Source organism: Cydia pomonella, chromosome 7 (assembly GCF_033807575.1).
Source record: "Cydia pomonella isolate Wapato2018A chromosome 7, ilCydPomo1, whole genome shotgun sequence".
NCBI classification, from domain to species: domain Eukaryota; kingdom Metazoa; phylum Arthropoda; class Insecta; order Lepidoptera; family Tortricidae; genus Cydia; species Cydia pomonella.
This window is the reverse complement of record NC_084709.1, coordinates 18,721,500-18,748,421: the sequence shown is the minus strand read 5'-3', so window position 1 is coordinate 18,748,421 and position 26,922 is coordinate 18,721,500. Positions and strand designations below refer to the sequence as shown.

At 36.6% G+C, this 26,922-nt stretch overlaps 1 protein-coding gene across 1 annotated transcript; it reads left to right on the top strand.

The window, feature by feature from the left end:
• The first annotated feature begins 15,720 nt into the window (after positions 1-15,720).
• On the top strand, positions 15,721-26,810 carry LOC133520048 (zinc finger protein 677-like). Its single transcript, XM_061854314.1, has 7 exons — positions 15,721-16,748; positions 17,440-18,480; positions 18,754-18,903; positions 20,397-20,578; positions 21,841-21,926; positions 25,571-25,738; positions 26,469-26,810. The coding sequence occupies exons 1-7, from the start codon at positions 16,638-16,640 to the stop codon at positions 26,675-26,677; spliced, it is 1,947 nt and encodes a 648-aa protein (XP_061710298.1). The 5' UTR covers positions 15,721-16,637; the 3' UTR covers positions 26,678-26,810.
• Positions 26,811-26,922: the final 112 nt, after the last annotated feature.

The following is a 26,922-nucleotide window of genomic DNA, read 5'->3' as shown; positions in this document are numbered from 1 at the left end:
TGACGTGTTTATTATTTTCGTTACTATGTCAACGTTAATACTTAAAAAATTATAACGTGAAGGTTGAGTCCGCAGTACAGTTACAGTTTACGTACATAGTGGCATTAGCACAGTCGGATTAGGACCAAACTCGAAATGTCTGAACAGTCATGAAATTTGGTATGTAGGTATATACGTTGAAGGCCCCTTTTTCATGCCCACACCATTTGACATTTGGGGACCTCGAGGAACCGCAGCCATCTTGGAAAATGTGGACCATCCAGGAGAAATTCGCGTTTTACTCTAAATCTACGTTCTTTATTCAATAATCGTGTACGGCAACATTCAAGCTTATAAAATTCTACATAAAATAGTTTTAGACATCTTTGCGAAAAAAAAATGATCTTGCTTTAAAAAATACTTGCTAAACCCAGATTTAGCCCTTATACCCTTTCATGGGATATTCTCTTAATAGGAAACTTGGAAGAATAAAAATTCCACTTTTAACTATACATTTGTACATAATCTACCCCAATATCAATATTTTACTTGACTGCAACTTAACCAGAAAGTAGGGTTATGGGTATAAGTACTGAGGATTCAGGACAGCCTGTAGCTTAGGATACTGGACGGATTTTTTAAATGACGTATTATTTAGCCCTAAACTTTTTTCTTCCGTTAATTTTAGTAACTTTGTATTGCATAGCACTTGTATACTAACTGTGGATCTACTGATCAGGGTGATACTTTGACTCAATAGTTTAGGCGCTAGAAGAAAAAATATGATTTAATATTCGGAGTCCTCTTAAGGCGGCTGTATTGATTTTTCTTTAATAGAACAAGTAAAAGTAGGTTGTGAATGGCAAGAGGAATCTAACGATACGTCATTTAAAAAAATCCGTCCAGTATCCTAATACCTAGGGTGTACTGAAACATCAGTACTTACACCCATAACCCTTCTTTTTGGTGTAGTCGCAGTAGAATAAAATGTTAATATTGGGGTAGACTACGTACAAATGTATAGTTAAAAATAGAATTCATATTCCTCCGAGTTTCCTTTTAAGAGAATGTCCCCTGGAAGTGTATAAGCGTTAAACTTAGATTCAGCAAGTATTCTCTATAACAAGATGTATTGTTCCGCAAAGATATCGAGGACTTTTTTGTGTAGAATTTAATAAGTTTTAATGTTGACTGTTGTGTTGATGGTACACATTTTCCAAGATGGCTCGGATTCCTCGAGGTCCCCAAATGTTAAATGGTTTGGGCATGAAAAAGGGGCCTTTAATTTATATACATAATAAATTTCATGACTGTTACAGAGATTTCGAGGTTGGTCCTAATCCGATTATGCTACATTGTGCGTCCGCAGCAAATTCGGTTCTCCATACAAATGTAGTTTCGCTCTCATTTTAAATCGGCTAGCTAGATTGCTCTGAAACTTTGTACTTACAATAGGATATGGTATGTCTATGCCTATAATTAATTTAAAATATATTTATGCGTCTAGTGGTGCAGGGTAGAGCAAACGGAAAAAGACCGCGCAAAAGGCCACCTATGCGATGGACTGACCAAATCAAATCTGCCATGAAGGGTCCCCTGAACGCATTTGCCAGAATGGCCCCCAACCGCGAAAAATGGCGAGAAATCGTACGGCAAGCAACATCTGCGCCTGATATCAGCAGTTGACCACGACGCTCTGCAAAGAGTACAACGACAAAGAAGAAGAAGACGTATCATATTTGTCTAAAATTTGGTTTGTTGGTACACACACAAGGGATAGTCTCTAGCTAGGTACGGGGTGCCACACTCATCAGCGCGACGGCGATATTTTTTACCTTTTACCTAAAAATCTCAAATTTGTGTACGGGCTCAGCTCCTGTTTCGTCTTAAGCCTAAATTTAACAGATTCTGACTCACAGGGGGCTTTGAGCATGCTGTTGCGTTCGTTTTCAAATTTTGAAAAAAAAAACTAGCCTAACAACACAATAAATGCTTGTTATCTCCCTGTCTCACTACTATCTGACCTTCTAACCCAGAGGGGAAAATATACCTTATTGGGGATACTCCATCTTCCTCATGATAATATATTTTACTTTACTGAAAAGCGATCGGTACATGTTACAAGATGCACATTGTTAAGAGCCGGGGTTAGAACCCACGACCATTGGTTTTAAAATGAAGCTTTGTATATAATTTGTATTTTTATAATAAATCTGTTTTCTTGTTGACATTTTGTGGTATTGTATTGCTTTATGTTAATTGTCAAGATATTTTTTTCATTTGTCACATGCGTCACATGTACGTTTTTATGATAGATCTACATCGACGCAACTGCATGTCATTGTCAAAGAGCATATAATCACTACGTTTTAAGAGACGGGACTTCCATACTAGTGCGTGGAATCAGTTTGTTTCGCAAATCATTACCAAAATGTACGACAAAGAACTGTCAAAGTACCATAGTACCAACATAAGCGATTTAAATAGTGTAGTACGCTACACGCTTACGATTCTTATCGATATCGATAAAATGGGGAGGGTTGAAACATAGGCTCCTGTCTACAAATTTTGTACTCGAAATCAGGTTAGCATCGAGTCCACATTTAAGTTGTATGTTATATAGTGGATAGTTCTTAATTGGACTACTATCTGGTCGGGCTTAATTTGGACCCGAATTATTTTAATACAGTTTTTAAGTCGTGTTTATTATTTTATTAAATGCTTGATTTTCATAATGATGTGCACATACATGTTTGAATAAATGTAACTTTTCTATGGGAAGATGTATCAGGTCTTCGTTCCCAACAAATTTGGCCCACTTTCTGCATCTGAAAACATACAGCCTTGGAAAAACATGACTTTATCTACAGTTTATATTCCATGTGTTTGCTAATGAGATGATTAACTGATTATTTCGCGCTAATATGCATCTATAAATCATGTTTTTCGGCATCCAGTTATCAACAACCCTTTATCAATGCTTTAACTTTTTATGTATTTATATGTCTGTTAATCATGAGAACGGGTCTGGCCTTGTTGGCAGCGACCCTGCCTATGAAGCCGATGGTCCCAGGTTCAAATCCTGGAACGGGCATTTATTAGTGTGATGAGCATGAATATTTGTTCCTGAGACATGGGTATTTCCTATGTATTTATAAATACTTATAAATTAGGACTATGTACATATATATATTCATTATTACACAAACTGACTTAGTACTAAAGTATGAATGGCATGTGTTGTGGGTATATATATATATTGTTGTCTAAGTACCCACAACACATGCCATTCATACTTTAGTACTAAGTCAGTTTGTGTAATAATGTCCTATAATATTTCTTTATTTATCATAAAAACAGAGATTAATTTTCTTACATTTTAGGTTAATATATTAAATAATCACTAGATAAAAAAAATATGATAACTAATGACCATTAATGCATAAGTAATAAATAATTTATGCATTATTAATCTTCGACGAATTAATTATGGTCATATTGCATGCTAGTTCTAAGGAAATTTCACATATTTAATTTAATTATTTACACTGATATACAAATAAAACTACAGTTATCGATAGTTATAGTACATCCCTAGTTCACAACGAAAAATAATGTAAAATATCTAATTTTCGATGTGTTTATAGCCTGCTGACCCAAAATAAGGTCAAAAGTATCTAAAGCAATACTTACCAGTCTTCATCCAAGGGAAATTTCGCCATAAAATCCCTTTTTTCGTGATTTTCTCTAGTGGCTCGCTTGCCACATATTGCACACTTAGTAAACCGTTTTCTCGCTGGCATTGTAACAAACTCGCTCTTTACTCTGATCACGGTTGACTATTTTCGATTTTTTCACTAAATAATAAAGAAATTACACGAAATACCCGAACAAAACATTGAAGCCTTCAAAACAAACAAAGCAATTAGGCTGACAGTAGACTTGATGTAAACTTGACAGAATAAATAGCACTGACGTTTTCTTTTTATTCGTTGGCAATGATTTGCGAAACAAATTCCATACAAAACTTTTTTCTTCCTAGTTGCGTCAGCCTGATCGGAATTTGGCAGCTAACTCCATCTTGCGTCCAGTAGAAGAATCAAAATCGTACAGAAAAAACTACTCTCTGCCTTAGGATCCCCTTTTAAATGTCATAAATCCAAACATGGCAGCCATACCCATCGACAAAAAAGTCTACCGTTGATCTAATTTCATTTGACAGTTAACTAATACGTATTCGACACGCTTATATTTGACAACTAGAATCCTGACTAGAGCTGGGACTGCGTACCAAAAGTACGTCTCTGTTACTCGTACCAAAAGTACGTCTAAAATACCAGTTTTACGAGTATGACCCCCAATAGGCAGTTTACGTATTTGCCGTGCTTAGGCGTCTTACAAATAAGGATTATTTATACAAATATCGACTTATTATTTCGGTAAGGGTCGGAAATATGGTGACGTTTTGAGTGAAGGCTATGAATCTATTGTCATATTTTTGTTATATATTATTACATTATTTTTAGATACAACAGACACCCAGACGACCATCTGTTAACAAAATTTTATTTTACCTAAAGTAACGGTAAGAATGGAGGTACGAGGTGATAAAAGTATAATATTTGTTTTATTTCAGAAATCAAAGTCCGTACTTTTAAATACTCGACAAGCTAAAAGTAGTCTATTACAAATAACCTGTTCCAAAAACTATTCCGGTACAACGCCCCGCCTCTAGTGTGGATATTGTTCACTGACAGGTGGTGATAATAGCAATTCGACAAGTCACAATATTTCTCACATCAAATGGAAATCAACACGAAACGTCACTTTTAGCATGTCGAATAAGGGCCCTGGTCTCTCCAACAACCACATATTTGCGGCGTTTGCAGTATTGAGCAGCTCATGTGAGCTCTTTTTGGTTTAACCCATTGGTTGACTGGTAGAGAATGCCTTCTTAAGGCATTAAGTCCGCCATTTGTACCTTCATGTATTGTATGATGTATTGTGCAATAAAGATAAAATAAATAAACAAAATAAATTGACCAATCACGTGCCGCCGCGTGTTTATCTCTTTTTGTCTACTTAGATACTTACCTATTTTCATTACTTATTGAGGTTTTATAGTAAAAAAATTTATGACTCGTAGAAAATAGTACATTACGATACAAGTGCGAAAAATAGGAAATTCGAAACGAGTGGCGATAAATTAAAACGAATTACCTATTCGCACATGTATCGTACAACGTTTTACAGTACATATGGCCCTTTAAATGTTCGACACAGTAACGTAATATGCTACTTCTCGCACTAGTGCTATAAAGTAGCCCCATATGTACTGTAAAATATAGTATACAATAGTGATGTAATCAAGCTTTTCAATCTCGTACCTCACTTAGGTAACTCGGCAATCTTCGTTGCCTAAACACGGTACTCGACTGAAAAGCTCTCTATTATATCACGATTGTATAAAATACCATTATACTTCTCTTATAACTTTCAAGTATGGAATACGCACAGATGGACGGACAGATAATAATGAAAATTATGTTTTCCGTTTTTACAAGCTTTTATTTAACTTACCCTGTTATTTGCACACAAGTAAGTCGGGTGACAATGCAATATTATATATGGTACCATCGAGCTGATCTGATGATGGAGACAGGAGGTGGCCATAGGAACGCTGTGATGAAACAATGCAACATATTTGAGTTTAGGGTTTTTAGAATTGTTTCAATGAGTGCCTGAAGTAAGAAAAGTACAGTCAATGATAAAAGCGAATGACGGCTTTCTCTGAACCAAAGGTTTGTTTTGGCAGAATTAATATTTGTGTTTCTAAGATGTACTTATTTAAGAATATGTAATTTTTGACAAAACCTTATTGCTATGTTGGCTGCGTACAGCGTAACCCTAAAAAGGAAAACTTCAAGTTCTTGCACATGTGTCTACTACTGTTACATGGCCGCTAGTTACTATGTTATTACTAGTAGTTTAATTGTTAAACAAGAGTTCGGCAATGTAACTAGTATTATATACTTATGTAATAAAGCTAAACCATTCGTTCAAGTTAAGCTTTATTTTAGCGTGAAATCATAGACTTTTACTTGAAAATTTAACAGTTGATGTTAACGGTTATTTGTCAATGTCCGAAATCAACAAATCAATTACTTAACCAACCTAAGTGGTTAACGTTTAAATAGCGGTCGCACTCAACTTTGCCCCTAGTCTTGAACTTTAAACTTTTTATTTTGAACATATTTCTGTATTACACAAAGTCTCTTTTAGCATAACGTTCCATGACCTGTGGTAGAGAGTGTGTAATAACGTATGTTTCACGGTACGATGTTGATTTACGTTTATGTATGATATTTCTTAGAATTTAGGCCTGGGTGGAAATAATTGATAATATACGATACTGCTGTGGATCGACTTTGACTTTCTATTGTTAGTAATAAATAGTACATAGGAAGATAAAATGATCGCGAATGTATTTTTACATGTCTATAAATATACCCTGAAATAATTGATTTATTCTTTAGGAGAAAGTTCGAATTGAGTATGTATGAAGAACTAAAAAAAACTATTACCCATGAAGGCTTGTAGTGTCACTTTAATGATGCCCAGACAAAATCTTCTCGTGATTGTGAAATACTTTATGATGTTATATTATACCTAAGTAAATAATAGATTTTGGCATATCGGTGTACCTAATTCAGAGCGTCAACGTAGGTCTAATATGCCTTTGCCTAGGTAAAGTAAAACTATTCTTCGCGCTACGCGCTACCACAAGTGTTTCAATCCGCATTAAATAGGGTTGTTTCCAATTTTTTGAAACGCTTGTATTACGTTCTATATTAACTAAAAGTTGCCCTAAAATTCAACTTTTATACTAAAAACGGCTTTAAATATCAATCAATCAATTTTTCGTGTTATGGCTCCATCAAGGTGTTGATGATTCTGCCAATGTCGAGGTTGGATAAGACACGGCTAGTATATGAATCTTATTACGGTCATAGACAGATGTTAAATTAACAAAATATATTTTGACAGATGCTTTCGCGCCCAAAACGCTCTTTGAAAATTGTGTGACGTCACAGTTTACGGTTTGACACATAACTACATACACACGTAGAAGATACGAACTGTCAACTGACATTTGTCATTTGTTGTTTATCGCCTAACTGTCAACAGTGTCAATCCGAGAGTTGTGACGTCACCAGAATCTTCAATAACGTTTCGAGTTTGGTCACGTGACGTGTGCCAAAAGATATTTTAAATTCAATATTTACAAAAATATGGTCATTACAGGTCTTATAATCCAAAAGAATTTATTGGGATACAATTCTGCCCTAAGATTTGTAGATGGAAACAACCCTATTATACGAAAGATCGTTGAATCCGAGACCAGATCGGGAAAATAATCATGCAAGTTGTATCTGAATTGCAAGTTAATATTTCTTTAATCGTCACGACACGCGTAGATGTTAGCGTAGCTACTCGTGGGTATTAGTTTTAGGAACAAGTCTTCAGACGCCAAAATATTCAAGAACAGTTTCAACATTTAACATTTTATTGAAATCGATGTCAGGTCAACAAGCCCCAACATGGACCCTGCAAACAGGTATCTTACTACTCGGGCACCAGTCGCAATGAGACTTGTTCTCTACTCAAACAGTTGACAAATCGGTAAAAATGACGATTGCATCCAATTTTCTCTTTGGTCACCTCTGTTTGCACTTTCACGGGTGCTAGTTTAAAAACGTTGACCTGGTCATACGTATGTGCTCTGCTCATCTCCCCAGTGCTCGCTACAGGTTACGGAGGCTTCTATTTGCTCTACTGGAGTATTAAAAGTGTGTCGCAGTCGCAAACATGGTGTGTTTGCATTTATATCCGAGTTTGAAGCTACTCTGACCGATGAAGATTGACGATAGCATTTTCAGAGAATATTATGAGACTTAAATACCACCTGATGGCAATTTAAATAAAAATCAGGAGTTTTAACTAAACTGTAGACAAGTGTCTATAGCCTTCTGAGTCCTGATGACCGATGTCCTACGCGTAGTACTGAGTACATAAGCCCCAATCTATTTTTGACTTTTAGTCAGTTTGACAGAGTGAAATTGAAATTCAAACTAGCAAAGTTTAGTACCCAGGAGAGTATAGTCGTTTGGGATATCTCTCAGGTACCTATCGTCCGACTCTGGACTACCTTTTACAAGGACAATTACTTCAATAGGAAAATACTCGGTTCATAGAATTGTTTGGCATGCGTAATAAATTGAGTAGGAGTAGGAGGAGGAGGTACAACAAGATCGTAGAATATTCATATGCGTATGTAGCTCACATTTATTGTCTTCACGCTCACTGTATCTGATTTAAAATAGAATTAAAGCACTTGCTTGTCCATCTAAACTTTAGGACTTCGTCCACAACTAACAGCTACTTCGTTTGCGGACGGTCCAGCGGAGGTCCAGCGTAACGAACGTTTAACTTGACTAACTCAGCGGGGGCGTTATTTCCAGGGCCCTTATTCGACATGCTAAAAGTGACGTTTCGTGTTGATTTCCATTTGATGTGAGAAATATTGTGACTTGTCGAATTGCTATTATCACCACCTGTCAGTGAACAATATCCACACTAGAGGCGGGGCGTTGTACCGGAATAGTTTTTGGAACAGGTTATTTGTAATAGACTACTTTTAGCTTGTCGAGTATTTAAAAGTACGGACTTTGATTTCTGAAATAAAACAAATATGAAACTTTTATCGCCTCGTACCTCCATTCTTACCGTTACTTTAGGTAAAATAAAATTTTGTTAACAGATGGTCGTCTGGGTGTCTGTTGTATCTAAAAATAATGTAATAATATATAACAAAAATATGACAATAGATTCATAGCCTTCACTCAAAACGTCACCATATTTCCGACCCTTACCGAAATAATAAGTCGATATTTGTATAAATAATCCTTATTTGTAAGACGCCTAAGCACGGCAAATACGTAAACTGCCTATTGGGGGTCATACTCGTAAAACTGGTATTTTAGACGTACTTTTGGTACGAGTAACAGAGACGTACTTTTGGTACGCAGTCCCAGCTCTAGTCAGGATTCTAGTTGTCAAATATAAGCGTGTCGAATACGTATAAGTTAACTGTCAAATGAAATTAGATCAACGGTAGACTTTTTTGTCGATGGGTATGGCTGCCATGTTTGGATTTATGACATTTAAAAGGGGATCCTAAGGCAGAGAGTAGTTTTACCTGTACGATTTTGATTCTTCTACTGGACGCAAGATGGAGTTAGCTGCCAAATTCCGATCAGGCTGACTCAACTAGGAAGAAAAAAGTTTTGTATGGAATTTGTTTCGCAAATCATTGCCAACGAAGAAAAAGAAAACGTCAGTGCTATTTATTCTGTCAAGTTTACATCAAGTCTACTGTCAGCCTAATTGCTTTGTTTGTTTTGAAGGCTTCAATGTTTTGTTCGGGTATTTCGTGTAATTTCTTTATTATTTAGTGCAAAAATCGAAAATAGTCAACCGTGATCAGAGTAAAGAGCGAGTTTGTTACAATGCCAGCGAGAAAACGGTTTACTAAGTGTGAAATATGTGGCAAGCGAGCCACTCGAGAAAATCACGAAAAAAGGGATTTTATGGCGAAATTTCCCTTGGATGAAGACTGGTAAGTATTGCTTTAGATACTTTTGACCTTATTTTGGGTCAGCAGGCTATAAACACATCGAAAATTAGATATTTTACGTTATTTTTCGTTGTAAACTAGGGATGTACTATAACTATCGATAACTGTAGTTTTATTTGTATATCAGTGTAAATAATTAAATTAAATATGTGAAATTTCCTTAGAACTAGCATGCAATATGACCATAATTAATTCGTCGAAGATTAATAATGCATAAATTATCTATTACTTATGCATTATTGGTCATTAGTTAACATCTTTTTTTTATATAGTGATTATTTAATATATTAACCTAAAATGTAAGAAAATTAATCTGTTTTTATGATAAATAAAGAAATATTATAGGACATTATTACACAAACTGACTTAGTACTAAAGTATGAATGGCATGTGTTGTGGGTACTTAGACAACGATTTATATATATATACCCACAACACATGCCATTCATACTTTAGTACTAAGTCAGTTTGTGCAATAATGTATATATATATGTACATAGACCTAATTTATAAGTATTTATAAATACATAGAAAATACCCATGTCTCAGGAACAAATATTCATGCTCATCACACTAATAAATGCCCGTTCCAGGATTTGAACCTGGGACCATCGGCTTCATAGGCAGGGTCGGCTGCCAACAAGGCCAGACCCGTTCTCATGATTAACAGACATATAAATACATAAAAAGTTAAAGCATTGATAAAGGGTTGTTGATAACTGGATGCCGAAAAACATGATTTATAGATGCATATTAGCGCGAAATAATCAGTTGATCATCTCATTAGCAAACACATGGAATATAAACTGTAGATAAAGTCATGTTTTTCCAAGGCTGTATGTTTTCAGATGCAGGCAGTGGGCCAAATTTGTTGGGAACGAAGACCTGATACATCTTCCCATAGAAAAGTAACATTTATTCAACATGTATGTGCACATCATTATGAAAATCAAGCATTTAATAAAATAAAAAAACACGACTTAAAAACTGTATTAAAATAATTCGGGTCCACATTAAGCCCGACCAGATAGTAGTCCAATTAAGAACTATCCACTATATAACATACAACTTAAATGTGGACTCGATGCTAACCTGATTTCGAGTACAAAATTTGTAGACAGGAGCCTATGTTTCAACCCTCCCCATTTTATCGATATCGATAAGAATCGTAAGCGTGTAGCGTACTACACTATTTAAATCGCTTATGTTGGTACTATGGTTCTTTGACAGTTCTTTGTCGTACATTTTGGTAATGATTTGCGAAACAAACTGATTCCACTCGCTAGTATGGAAGTCCCGTCTCTTAAAACGTAGTGATTATATGCTCTTTGACAATGACATGCAGTTGCGTCGATGTAGATCTATCATAAAAACGTACATGTGACGCATGTGACAATTGTCCAGGATAAAATAAATATCTTGACAATTAACATAAAGCAATACAATACCACAAAATGTCAACAAGAAAACAGATTTATTATAAAAATACAAGTTATATACAAAGCTTCATTTTAAAACCAATGGTCGTGGGTTCTAACCCCGGCTCTTAACAATGTGCATCTTGTAACATGTACCGATTGCTTTTCAGTAAAGTAAAATATATTATCATGAGGAAGATGGAGTAGCCCCAATAAGGTATATTTTCCCCTCTGGGTTAGAAGGTCAGATAGTAGTGAGACAGGGAGATATAGTGAAGAATGCGGAAAAACAAGCATTTATTGTGTTGTTAGGCTAGTTCTTTTTTTTCAAAATTTGAAAACGAACGCAACAGCATGCTCAAAGCCCCCTGTGAGTCAGAATCTGTTAAATTCAGGCTTAAGACGAAACAGGAGCTGAGCCCGTACACAAATTTGAAATTTTTAGGTAAAAGGTAAAAAATATCGCCGTCGCGCTGACGAGTGTGGCACCCCGTACCTAGCTAGAGACTATCCCTTGTGTGTGTACCAACAAACCAAATTTTAGACAAATATGATACGTCTTCTTCTTCTTTGTCGTTGTACTCTTTGCAGAGCGTCGTGGTCAACTGCTGATATCAGGCGCAGATGTTGCTTGCCGTACGATTTCTCGCCATTTTTCGCGGTTGGGGGCCATTCTGGCAAATGCGTTCAGGGGACCCTTCATGGCAGATTTGATTTGGTCAGTCCATCGCATAGGTGGCCTTTTGCGCGGTCTTTTTCCGTTTGCTCTACCCTGCACCACTAGACGCTCTATGGAGTCGTTGTTCATCCTCGAGACGTGACCGAAAAAACTGAGTATGCGGGTCTTTACGAGAGTCGAAAGGCGCTGCTTGATACGGAGTTCTTTAAGGATGGAGACATTAGTCCGAAACTCGGTCCAGGATATCCCCAGCATTTTCCTCCAGCACCATATTTCTAGGGCGTCTATCGTCTTCTCCTGTCTTTCGGATAGTCCAGGTCTCCGCAGCGTATAAGAATATAGGAAAAACGAGGGCCCGTACAAGCCGAACCTTCGTGGTGTTTGTGACGTTTCGGTGATACGTAGCCTATACGTAAAAACTAGCCAAGACAAATCCTTTATAATTTCAGGATTTTCTACACAGCACAGAACATGGCACCCATATAGATCTCAATTCCGTTGTCGGCGAGTCAACAACGACACATATTCTTAATATTGAACTTAATTGGCTCTCATTTCACATTTATGTTTTAAATTAATTATAGGCATAGACATACCATATCCTATTGTAAGTACAAAGTTTCAGAGCAATCTAGCAAGTCATTTTAAAATGAGAGCGTAACTACATTTGTATGGAGAACCGAATTTGATGCGGACGCACAATGTAGTATAATCGGATTAGGACCAACCTCGAAATCTCTGTAACAGTCATGAAATTTATTATGTATATAAATTAAAGGCCCCTTTTTCATGCCCAAACCATTTAACATTTGGGGACCTCGAGGAATCCGAGCCATCTTGGAAAATGTGTACCATCAACACAACAGTCAACATTAAAACTTATTAAATTCTACACAAAAAAGTCCTCGATATATTTGCAGAACAATACATCTTGTTATAGAGAATACTTGCTGAATCTAAGTTTAACGCTTATACACTTCCAGGGGACATTCTCTTAAAAGGAAACTCGGAGGAATATGAATTCTATTTTTAACTATACATTTGTACGTGGTCTACCCCAATATTAACATTTTACTCTACTGTGACTAAACCAGAAAGAAGGGTTATGGGTGTAAGTACTGATGATTCAGTACACCCAGTAGCTAGGTATTAGGATACTGGACGGATTTTTTTAAATGACGTATCGTTAGATTCCTCTTGCCATTCACAACCTACTTTTACTTGTTCTATTAAAGAAAAATCAATACAGCCGCCTTGAGAGGACTCCGAATATTAAATCATATTTTTTCTTCTAGCGCCTAAACTATTGAGCGGAGTACAGTAAAACAGACATCAGTAGATCCACAGTTAGTATACAAGTGCTATGCAATACAAAGTTACTAAAATTAACGGAAGAAAAAGGTTTAGGGCTAAATAATACGTCATTTAAAAAATCCGTCCAGTATCCTAAGCTACAGGGTGTCCTGAATCCTCAGTACTTATACCCATAACCCTACTTTCTGGTTAAGTTGCAGTCAAGTAAAATATTGATATTGGGGTAGATTATGTACAAATGTATAGTTAAAAGTGGAATTTTTATTCTTCCAAGTTTCCTATTAAGAGAATATCCCATGAAAGGGTATAAGGGCTAAATCTGGATTTAGTAAGTATTTTTTAAAGCAAGATCATTTTTTTTCGCAAAGATGTCTAAAACTATTTTATGTAGAATTTTATAAGCTTGAATGTTGCCTTACACGATTATTGAATAAAGAACGTAGATTTAGAGTAAAACGCGAATTTCTCCTGGATGGTCCACATTTTCCAAGATGGCTGCGGTTCCTCGACGTCCCCAAATGTCAAATGGTGTGGGCATGAAAAAGGGGCCTTTAACGTATATATACATACCAAATTTCATGACTGTTCAGACATTTCGAGTTTGTTCCTAATCCGACTGTGCTAATGCCACTATGTACGTAAACTGTAACTGTACTGCGGACTCAACCTTCACGTTATATTTTTTTAAGTATTAACGTTGACATAGTAACGAAAATAATAAACACGTCAATTGAAGTAAACAATATTATTATATGCAAGAAAATTTTGCAAAATAGGTACATTAATGATTAATATGTAAAACACCATTAATTATTGAATTAAAATTATGATTTTGTGTTAAAAAATATGAGACCAATGATACAGCCCGATTACACGGGCTACATATTAAAAATGATTATCATGGAAACAGTAAATATACACAGGTGAACAAAGTTATAGTAAAATAGGTGCATAATTTCAGAGCTTGCCTGGCCCACCTGTACCACCTACCATGACCACGGCCGTCTCCTACTATTATTTTTTTCTAATACCTATGGCCTTACTAGCGAACAGTATTCCATGTTCTTGATCCAGAATTTAAACCCTTTACTACATATTTGTGGCACTTGGGGTTGAATTTGAAACTCTAGGGCACTAGTGTGGCTCTATGAGAGCGCCTTATATAGGCTTCTGGTGACCAGAGGATCAGCATTGTTAACCAGCGCGGAAATGCACCCAGCCTTCTGAGCACCCTACCGAGCGACCAGAATATAGGGCAAATATATTATGTATACGTTTTTGACTTAAGTGTTTTTATCATGTTTTATATTTAAACTTACAGATGTCGAACTACCAGCAAAGTTTTTGAAGAGGTGTAGTTTTTATATTTCCTGGTACCAAACTGATACAGGAAATTGGAACATCAGTAAATAATCTACACCGAAGACAATGAAATATAGTCACATAATATTTTAATGTTTTATTTTATTAAAGAAATCGGTAAAAAAATGTGTTAACTGAAAAAGATAAATTTTATTTTATTTGTAGTTGAATAACAAAATATGTATTTAATCTCCTTTTAACATAGGAATTCTCTTTGTGTAGGTACATATAAATAATAGGTACTTAGGTCTTGGTAAGTAATATATCTGATGGCGGCTGTACATACAATGGGGTCGCGTATACGAGTACAAAGAGCATTAAAATAGTTGTTGATAGACCAAGTGAGCGAGCTACTATGGTACCTATCTTTATATCAATTTTATGCATTATGTAATAGCGCAATACAGAAAAAAAAATTGACAAATGTAGTATTATTTTTATAGTAATAAAGGTTATTCATGAACCATCTCGTAATTTAAAAAAAACGGACTTTATCTCTAAATCATATGCCTTATATTTACAGATGTGTTAGGTTACAACTTGGTTCGTGAACGTGGTTTAGAAGCAACTTGAGACTGGGTGCGGAGTAAATTGCATCAATTTTTTTGACAATTTTGAGCGTTTATAGGAGAATATGTGGAGCGAGCATTATTCGACGTGTAAGGTGTGGGTTCAACAAAAAGATCGCATGTCAATAGTTCTTTATTGTCGTTAAAATTCAATTAATAATCGCCTTTATCGACCATCAACTGTGTGGTCACTTTTTAATTGATTGACGTTGTCAGGTACAGTTTCACTACTCGCCGCCGCATTGTTCATAGCGCATTACTTATCCTATCGAATACAAGATGTCGCTGATTCCTGTTTAAAAAAAAAGACGCTTTACTCTATGCCATATATTGTAGGAAAGGAAGGGTATTCCCTGTCGTACGTCAAAAAATCCAAGATGGTGCCCAAGCCCATGGACAATAAAGTCTAGCAATAAAATCAACACTTGTCAAAATTTGACATTAGCAATCCACAGTCAGGTGACAAACAAATCAAACCGAACCACTTCGAGTTCAGAGCCATTTCAAACTATATAGTAGTAATAAACAAAGTTGATTTTTGTTTGATTATTTTTTCTATGAATGAGTTTTGATTGTTCCAAATGATAATATCCACAGTTGATAGAATCAACACTTGATACAATCAACATGCGATAGAATCAAGTGTTGATTTGATGTGGACGCGAAATTTGACAGTTGTGCATCTCGAATAAGGCCCCTGGTGTTATATATCACGTTCAGAGCTGCACAGGTCATATTGACCCTGTATAAGTATATGACAAGTATGGTTAACTACGAGTTAACTTAATTGCCGCACTGAATGTGAGAGCTTTGCCAAATACGCGGAAATTACCGACGACTAAATATAATTGTTATAATAGCGGTAATAACATCATGAATTTTACAAAATGACCGCACGTGACTAGTTTAAGTTTAATTATGAGCAGTAAAGTAACGGAAAGTGGCATACAAATACAGTGACAGCTGTTTTAATTGTTACTGTGTTTAGGAATTGTGTTCGCCAAACATATGACACTTGAACTTATTGGTTGGAGCACTCGGAGCCTAGAAGGCCAATTAGAACTTATAATTTGATGTTAAAATAATGTCATTTTGTTATCTTTCGTCATTAACAAGTACGTAGGTACTTGTTCGAGATGCAGGCGCGAATGATAACAAAATCGATTATTTGGATACGAAAATGTAGGTTCGAATTGTCCTCAAAGTTTAAATCCACCCACTACCGCGTTCAACATCCACACGGCACGCTTTACGGCCCAGCTACCAGTGCTTTTTACTTATCTTACTTATCTACGAAGTCCAAACTAACGGCCTGATGCGAAGAATGAGATACGATAACGATAAATTCTGGTTTAGATAAGTTCTCATTTAGATATCGTTTATATGTCGTATAATTGGCAGAAGCAGCTCGATTCGGGCAACCAATGTCACTTTGACGTTAGAAATATCCTAGATAAATCTTATTGGGATCACAGCGGTATCGAAATAAACGTAAATTTTGACATGTCGTTTAGTTATCGATCTTTCCAAGATCTTAAACGTGTCTTAATCATTCTTCGAATCGGGCCGTATCTGTATGTACTTATTTTAGTTTAATTTCTGAATGTTGTGATCCTTAGATGTGTGAGTGGCTGTCACGCGAGGAGTGGTGTGACGTGAGCCTGCTGTGCGGCGGCCGCGCGCTCGGTGCCCACCGCGCCGTACTTGCTAGCGTCAGCTGCTTCCTCAGGGTATATATCCTTCCTGTACCTATTATATTATTACTTATGTCAAAAAATTGTTTACCTGACTGTTTTTGACTATGCACTATACGCTAGTCTATGCATGTTGTAGCTATAAAGGTATTCCTAACCGGATAAATATACTTACTTACAAGTATAGTAGTACCTATGCGTTGAATTTGACAGCAATTTTTTTTTGTATATTGAACACCAGGAACAGGTTGAAAACCTGTTTGCAGAGATTGACCTAAACGATTAATTAACAACTACTTTACAAGTTAAATAAACGCTAGTTGTTTGCTTTGACTATTTGACAACACTCCAAAAAGCAAAATTGGCATTATCGCCTTTCATCAGTTTCATAACAGAACGATGGAATATTATAGTTTGTTTTTTTTTAGCATTAGAAAAAAGGTAAACAATCTGTCATGTCTTTTTATTGAAAAACGCTTTAAAAATCGTTATTATATATTATGATTCAAAAGTGTTTTTCAATAAAAAGACACGTATCGCTTACCTTCTTTCTAATGCAAAGAAAAACGGATTATAACTTTTTTACCACAATTGTGTTGTTCGAAAACGTCTTGAATAACGCCTGAATAGACCCTAAAGGCTTAAAGCACTTCATAATGACTCAAATGCTACCGCTACTTTGCTCACTGTTGTTCATTAAAACTAATTAGCATTCATTTTCTTTCAGCGAATCCTGCTTTCTTGTCCTATAGAAGATACGCCGACGTTAATTGTCTTGCCCGACTTCGACCTAGAAGCCTTGTCGGCGGTCCTTTATTACATTTACAACGGCGAAGTGACGATGTCGACACAAAAAGTCGATAAGTTTTTAGATATCGTGAAAGCCATGCAAATTTTCGTCGACCGACAGTATTTGACGCAACTCTCTATTAATATTGACATTGATTATACCATAACAAAACGCATACCTAACGATGCAAGTGTATTTGTATTACGCTCCGAGAAGGATGACAGTAACTCGTCACTAGTAACTTTTAGGAAACTAAATCAGCAAATAGCTTCATGCAATACAAAATATGCTACAGATTATAAAGACTGTATACAAGCGTCTCGGAATTGGAATGAACAGTTTAAGCCCATTTTGGGAAATCTGCAATCGCCGCATGAAGACCGACAAAGAGACTATTTTCTACGTGATTCATTTATGGAGACATATCCTCGAAACCGTAACGCTAACGGTCGGGCGGCGGGCGTGACAGCAATACCAAACAGATGCTATCACTCCCCGACATCTCTGTTCTTGACGAATGCAAATGTGAATGGATCTTTTAGCCCTGACACGGTGAATTTGCCATCCGATAATGATGCATCTAGTCAAATGTCTTATAATTTAAGATTAACAAGTAAACCACACCAGGATAACGTGGGTATAATGGAGCTCCATAGAAAACTGTCTAATTTAAGTAACCTTTGTATGGAGCCGGTATCTGCATCATCATCCATGGAAACGTTGCGAAATAATTCTAAACATAAGTCGTATTTAGACCTTAGCATACTACAGAAAGCTCATACAGTTATGCCGACATCAGTTGCCAAAAATAATTTGACCAAGAGAGATAATCACATGGAGATAAAAGTTGAAAAATATATATCATTTAATAGACAGCATAAGGTGGCGATCTTAAATAAAGCCTTGGATAGCCCCTGGTGTCCTCGATTACCTAACAGCTTCAGACCTTTTCGAAGAAAAGGACCCAGTTGGAATAGTGTAAGCCCCTTATAATGATTAAGTAAACTAATCCTTCAAATGAAATATCATAAATATTTTGTTTAATTAAATTGTTTTTTTATTCATTTAATTAATTAACGAATTCATACAATAGTAACTTAAGGCAAAGAAAACTATTATTTATCTTCTTCGATTAGTTAATCCTATGATAGTTCACAACCTTTGCAAGAGATTTTTTTTATTTGAAAGATTACTGTTATAAATGTTATAATTATCAATCTGTAAAACCTCACTACTTACTTAATGTTTCAGCATTTTCCAAATGATAGTAATAACAACGTCCATGTCATACCTGCAAAACTGAACGATGAACGTTTGAAGAGTCCGTCTGATCTATGTAATATACTCGTACCGGGCACAATTTCATATCCCGAAGAAATTAAACACCCCGATAATAATCAGGTATGATTTAATGTTAAAACAGAACATAATTAAAACATAGTCGAAAGACGCCTAACACTAAACGAATAGCAACCAATCTTCATTAAGTGAAATGCTATGTTCAATTTTCACTTTTATGAATTATTATGATTAGAGTTGAAAAAAAAAGTTGAGAAGAAAGTAATATATTACAAGGTACTGTAGAGAATGTAGATATCTTCTACCTTCAGCCCTTAAATTTATCATCTCCACAGGACACGATCTACGCGAAGACAACTGAAATAATAAAATGTTTGAGCAAATAATTTTAATTTTAGTTCCTGATAATCATGATACAATAATAAGTTTTTGGCAAAAATTTAACTTCTGGTACAAGCTTTTATCGCTGACTATCTATTTTTCTTTCCACAGTCAGCTAATAGGCTAATACTCATCGAGACAATTCTAACAACCTCAAACACAATTACTTTGCGTTGTTTTATCACAGTGTTCCCGTGGCCACCTCCTGTCTTCATCATCATATTAGCTCCATGGCACCATAATATTGCATTGTCATCCAATTTACATATGGATGCAAAATTTTAGCTCAATCGGAAATCGGAAAGTGGGTAAAATTTAGCTTTCAAGATTTAACCGACACTAACATACATACATACCTACTAACAGGGCAAGTTAAATAAAAGCTTGTAAAATGAATAGAGTTGGACCTATGGAAGGTAGAGGCAAGGAACAGAATCTCCTTAGGCAGAACTGTTGCAAAAGTGCCGGCCAGTGCTGCCAGCCATAAATAATAGTTCCAAATCTCTCCAAAGTAGCGCTAGAGTAGCTAAGAACCTAGGCGTTATTGGCGGAGTGAAGTCTATGATTAAGTAGATTTTTTTCTCAAGTATTCTAGGTATTGTAGCGCCACCTATTTATGGTTTTTTGTCGGACACTTTTTGGTATATGGAGATTCTGTTCCTTGCCTCTACCTTCCATAGTTGGACCAAGCTTACTCTGCGTGGCATTTGTATTGATAAAGTGTGACGCTGTCATCATGAATGTCAAATTTCTATGAAATTATGACGTTTAGGTATAATGACAGTCTCAATTTATACTATTCGAGTCTGTGAAAAGTTAGCCTAGACATATATAAAACAAATTAAACATCTTCTGTTAAACACAAATTTGCTTTGATACAGGGTCAAGGAGGATACAGTGGCTCGGTAGATAAAAACCGGGTACAGTGGCTCACTCAACCTAAAATCCACACGAAAAAACTGTGCCACTGTTCGAGCTGAGCCACTGTTGCCACCATGACCCTACCTGTTCAACGTACCATCTAGATCCTTGTATTTTTTCTAAAAAAAATCCCCTTTAAAACAAGCTATTATGATAAAATAAAATGTAATGAACGAAAGAAAAGAGACTAAGCCCTCTTGTAGGGCTGGAGACCAACCAGCGTCTTCTGATTTGTTTCCTAGTTATAAGCTATCACGGATACAACTCAGTTTTAAATTTTGAACGTGTTTCAGCAACCGCCATCACGCGGCCGCTACGCCTGCAGCGATTGTGGCAAGACCTTCTCCCAGCTACGTAATTTCAAGTACCACATGTCGGTGCACCGTGGCACCCGCGAGTTCGCCGCCTCCTGCGCCGTGTGCGGCAAGACTTTCAACGACCGCGGGTACCTCAGCAGCCACATGAAGATACACAGGTCAGCGCGGCCATTTTAGATACACTCTAGAGCTGCGGAAACGGGTCAAATTGTTTAAAAATACATACAACCGAATTGGGAACTTCCTACTTTTGGTATATATTGAAGATACATAGTAAATGTGGTCATTTTAAAAACACTCGAGAGTAATAAAAGGGCACCTTGTGTAGAAAACATATATGTATATATATACAAAAGAATTAAGAACCTCCGCCCTTTATAGTCATATGAAGAAGATCCGCAGGTAACTTAGTCCTAATATTTGGAATACACTCGAGAGCAACGAAATCGGGTGATTTTATTTAGAATAAAAAACATTAAACCAAATTAAGTACCTTTGGAATATAAATGTCAATTAAAACTATATAAAGATATCCGTTCTGCAAGCCCAGAGGGCCTTCCGCCCCGTCACAGTTATGTACAAATTTATAAGTGCGACAGAGAGGTAACACGTCGAACGTGGTTCGCAATAGGCCCTCACGGCCCGATTCGAAGAAAGAGATACGATAACGATAAGTTCTGGTTTAGATAAGTTCTCATTTAGATATCGTTTGTATTTCCTATAATTGACAGAAGCAGCTCGATTCGGGCATCCAATTTCACTTTGACGTTAGAAATATCTTAGATAGCCCCAATAAGATCTTTATTGGGATCACAGCGGAATCGAAATAAACGTCAATTTTGACATGTCGTTTAGTTATCGATCTTTTAAAGATCTTTCCAAGATCTAAAACGTGTCTTAATCAGTCTTCGTATCGGGCCGTCAGTTGAGCACAGCTGGGAGTAGGCGCGACGCGACCTATGTACTCCCAGCTGCGAACAGAAAACTGAAAAAGTTAAACTAATAAGTAATTTTGAACTTAGGAACTTGGGGATCTTGGAACAACGTTGATCGAGGATTTTTATCAAATATAGCTAAAAACTACCGCAAGGAAACTCACTTTCACGTAAAAAACCGCATCTTCGATGCCACAGACAGACAGACAGACATTAGCGTCAAACAACCCTCTTTTTGCATCGGGGGTTTAAGAGGATACAATGCTCTACGATACTCATCTTGCGTCTTCAATTTTAAATTGGTTTACCCTTCAAAGACATCCCATATTAATTATTATGCAAAATCTGGCGAATGGCGTGCTGTTTCATATTCATACACATCTTCAAATGAAAGTTATATGTAAGAACCCATTAATGTGTATCCCTATCATCATGGCATATTGTCTTATATTTTTTTAGTTTTCAAAACCGTATCTTTTTTTCAGAAACCGCAAGGAATACAAATGTTCGCAATGTCCGAAATCCTTCAATCAACGAGTCGCCTACAACATGCACGTGCGGATACACACAGGCTAGTATCCTAATATTATTTTCCGTTTTTCAAAGTCCGCAGCAAGCTCAGCCGAATTGCGCCTTCACATACAAACGGAGTTTCGTTTTCATTTTAAAAGTAGGTGTTGGATTGTAATGAAAATTTGCACATACAATTATATGAGCTATATATGTATAATTGTATGTGCAAATTTTCTTTACTCTCTGTAATTATAAAGCTTATAAAACAAACGAAATACAGTAAAAACAAGTTTTATATGTATGCACAACTTAAATTCGCTGTATTTTTTTAACTATCTAAAGCTACATAAACTAATTACAGGCATTACATTCTATTGTAAGTACAATGTTTCAGTCGTTTTAAAATGAGAGCGTAACTACGTTTGTATGAAAAACCGAGCTTGCTGCGGACTCTTAATTAAAAATATAAACTGATGTTAAGCATACGGCCCGCCTGATGGTAAGCAGTCCCCGTAGCCTATGTACGCCTGCAACTCCAGAGGAGTTACATGCGCGTTGCCGACCCTAAACCCGCCCCCCTCGTTGAGCTTTGGCAACCTTACTCACCGGCAGGAACACAACACTATGAGTAGGGTCTAGTGTTATTTGGCTGCTGTTTTCTGTAAGGTGGAGGTACTTCCCCAGTTGGGCTCTGCTCTAGATCTGGAATGACATCCACTGGCTGTGCGCTGTGCCCTACACACAAAGCTAGATGACATTCACAATGCCCATACCTCTCTTTTGGACGTAGTTTAAGGACATACCCGGGTCCATTGTGGCTAAACTGATAATTGTGGGCGTTAGTTAATATTTATAAACAATTCACTCACGTTTTTAAGACTATAGTGGACGTCAACGTAGAAACGTAATCCATTAAAACGTAGTCCCTGTTTTCTTCCCTGGCTTATTAAAATAATTTAACACAGTTTGATGTACTTAAAATTAACAATCGCTATGCCCCTTCCTGTGAGGCCTTAGATTGGATCTGTTCACTAATCAATAGTGAACAGATCCTAGAACTTATACCCTTTTACACCTGCGCTGCCCGAGACTTGTACAATATTCACTAGGGCCACAGAATTGACTATTTAGTGCATGGAATTGGTACATTTTACCTAACATCAAATGAGGTAGTTCTGTTTTTTTAATATGTTGGTAGTGATGAAATGGTAATAATAAATCCAAGATTTCGACCTCGAAAGCCCTTGGGATCATTGTAAAGTACATGAAAATCCATTCAATTTTAGGACTTTTTTAGTTTTTGTAAAAAAAAATCCACCGAGAACCAGAGTTACGGAAGAAGTCACTATGCACACTTTCAAGAAGATGAAATTTGCAATTAATAGCCTTAGTGAGCCAAATAGTTTCTACGGCTTCTCAAAGGTTTGCAAATGTTGAAGTATGTAACTGTAACTGCAAAAAAAGTTGTACCAGCAGTTGTGGTTGCAGGGATTCAGGACTCAAATGCTCAGCTGTTTGCAACTACAGCAATGGTCAATCCTGCGAGAATATACAGGACCGGAGATGTGTGCCGACATTGAAAAACCATTCATTGATGATCCACCATCAGACGACGATTTCGACCTGCCTGATCAGGTTGACGAAGAAATGCTACCACATACGCTGGGTGCAAAAGAAGTGCTGTGGATTCAGAGGACAAGCGTGGTCCATCAAATATATACAAGAAATGCCAGTTATAACAAGTTCCCTCACTGTACTTTATATTATACACACAATGATCCGAAGGGCTTTCGAGGTCGAAAACTTGGATTTGTCATCACTATTTCATCACTAAATAACATATATAAAAACAGAGAAAGATGTAAGGCAACACCTCTTTTTTGGTAAGATTTCCATGTATTCATTAAAAGCAAAACACTAATCAATGTGTATATATGTACAAGATGCCGATTGTTTTTTTTTTTCAATTCGCAATAGTAAAATATTTATACGATAACGATAACGTTATAAAATTAAACATCAGTTCAATACATACCCGTAACTGACTGTTTTTAATTTGATAAGAGTAAACATGCGAGTACGATGGATGCAATCACTAACAGGCCAATGGGAATTGCACCTGGTATCAAAACGATATCTGAATGATGTCGTTTAGTTATCACTCGTTCGTTTATTTCGTTCGTACTTGTCCGTCAATATATTAGCGCGAGCGATACGCACGCGCGAGTAATAACTGACATCATTCAGATATCGTTCGTGGACGTTCGAATTGGCCTGTAAGTTAGTTCAGGCCACAGCCGCTAGTTTTTCCTTGAATGCATTGCACTTTTCTCCTCCCCGCGCCGCGCCGCCCGTCACACTTGAACGAATTTCGCTTTCACCGCGAGGCTGCATTTATGTCTAGATATTTCTAGATAAATTGTTACGCTGTTTAGAGTTAGGCTCGGTGCATGACTTTTTCATATCAGCTATTCGGAAAGGGGCTTTTTCTTTCCTTCTAGGAGGGATCAAAGTGGTACTTCGCCTTAGTACTTCTTACTAATTGTATGTTACTTTTAATATGTATTTTTGTACAATAAAGAGTTTACTACTACTACTACTACTTTTCTGTTCTAGGACACTTTTTTTTTCTTTTTTGCATACAATGTTTTGAAACATGATAGTTTCCTCATAGCTGATGTGAAAAGCAGTATGTGTCAAATGGTAGCAAATTATTTCCCCTTGGGCGTTAATATTAATACTTGAATCCCTTTACTACGTTCAGGATTATATTTTAGAAGCCCTCGCTACGAGACTTTTGCTTCATTAACGTACTTTGATCCCTTCTGACACAATATACTATTTCTATGTTTCATATTTAGCATTGGCTGCAGTGGCAGCATGGTTCCATTTTTATCACTTGTCACTATGCCCGTCACTTTCGCGCTTACATACTTGTTAGAACGTGACAGGCATGGTGACAAATGATAAAGAGTCGAGACCATCTTAGCCCGTGCTTACTTTACCTAAATATTAACAATTGCATAAGGGAGAAATGCAAATGTTATGGTTACATTCTCTTATATCGTAAAAACAAATGTCTCCTACACTTGTTTTAGCATCGCGATTTTTTTAATTTATTGATGATGAAAGAAGTTCACGAAACAGGCGCTTACTATTTTTTATTAATCTTTTAATTTTTCAAAAAATATTCCATACAGGGATAAGTTCGCCTTTGTTGTATTTAATTTACTCTGTGGCTGTGTTTCTCGTGTTTTTATTTCCATGTACAATAAAGTATATACATACAATGTTTTCATTATAAAATAAAGTTTAACACGTTGGAAAACACAAAGAAAATAAAACTAGGAAAACCTTAAAAACGAATACTTAGGTTTAAAAAAAAGTACGACTTTAAAATATAATAAGTACTTATGTTGTTATTGTTTATTTAAACTTTATTGCACAAATTTACAAAAAGAGTACAAATGGCGGATTTAACGCCTTGAGGCATTCTCTACCAGTCAACCATTGGGCTAAACAGAAATAGTTAGTTTGGTGCAGGATTGTAAAGAGTTTGGAAATAGACACAAGTCGAGACTACTATGATAGTATACTTACACAAATATATATTTTAAATATACCTACATATATACATTGTTGTGTTGTATCAGGCAGGTATAGATGGCCAGTTGTGTTAAACCAGCATATAACTATTTACAGGAGTCAAACCTCACGTTTGCCCCACGTGCGGCAAGGCGTTTTCACGCAAGATGCTTCTAAAACAGCATCAACGCACACACTCCGGGGAGCGGCCCTACGCCTGTCCACACTGCGAGAAGCGCTTTGCTGATCGATCTAACATGACTCTGCATCTTCGGCTACATACAGGTATGAATATGATGTTTCCAAATTGAGTGACAAAGTAGCGGGTCGTGCCAATGAGGCCAATTCAAATTTAGATTGTGACATCAAATTGATACCTAAATAATGTCAATCGCGCTTGTATTTTGATCGTATTTGTCTGCACATGTATTGGCGCGAGTGAGACGCACGGGGTGACTCACTTCATTTAGATATTATTTTAATATCACAATTAAGTTTGAATTGGCCACATAGTGTTCCTCGGATAAAGTGATGATGGTGATGATCATTAGATATTTACTAATACTACAAGAAAATTAGTTTAAAATCAACTAAGTTTAGTATTCTTTGTGCTGGTACAGACTTTTGTAAAATCTGATGCTTGGTTATCGGCGGGCGTGGACTGTTTCTACACTACCATGCGTGCGCGCGCGGTATTCCTGGTGCGCCGGGTACGCAGCAGTCCCAACAGCATCCTGCGAATTATAGCGGACAGGGTTGACTGTCCTTACTAGTCACACTGCTAGGGATTGCATTCTCCCGTCAGTGTTATTTGGTTTTAAACTTACGTCTCGCTGTATAGATACAGCCCCTATTAATCCCTTAGTTTGAAAGTGTTAATAATAAAATGTGTCTTGGACACATGAAATAAATGCATTGGATTGAATTGTAGCTGGACAAAATTTCTCTTTTAGAATGTTTCTGAGCAAGCCCTTTGATTAGGAGGAGTTTAATATTTTATTTTGATTTTTTGCAGGCGTGAAGCCCTTCAAATGCCCGATGTGTCCCAAATCGTTCACAAAAAAGCATCATCTCAAGTCACACGTCAATTTCCACACTGGGGCTAAGCCATACTCCTGTCCACGCTGCAGTCTAGCCTTTACGCAGTCTTCAAACATGAGAACCCATTTGAAGAGATGCACTGCCCCAGAACCTGCTACTGGAACTTCGGAGAACTCTACATAATCATATGACCTACGACGGGGTCACCTGTTGGGGCCGAAGGAGAATCATCAGAAGACATCCAAGTACAGGGTGTTAGGTTAGAATGCATTTGATAATAGGAGATAGAGATTGTGATCAAACTCCCGTCCTGATATCCTGTCTGATTTGCGTATAAATTTGTAGTGTGAAATGCATTTATATAAAGTTTGCGTGTCAGGAATAAATAAAAGTAATTCTGAAAGCTATCACGTAATAAGGTATAATAA

Coding starts and splice junctions, on each gene's coding strand:
- LOC133520048 (XM_061854314.1), top strand. CDS start 16,638: ATGTGTGAGTGGCTGTCACGCGAGGAGTGGTGTGACGTGAGCCTGCTG. Junction 18,904..20,396: donor AACACCCCGATAATAATCAG/GTATGATTTAAT, acceptor AACGTGTTTCAG/CAACCGCCATCACGCGGCCG. Junction 21,927..25,570: donor GCACGTGCGGATACACACAG/GCTAGTATCCTA, acceptor AACTATTTACAG/GAGTCAAACCTCACGTTTGC.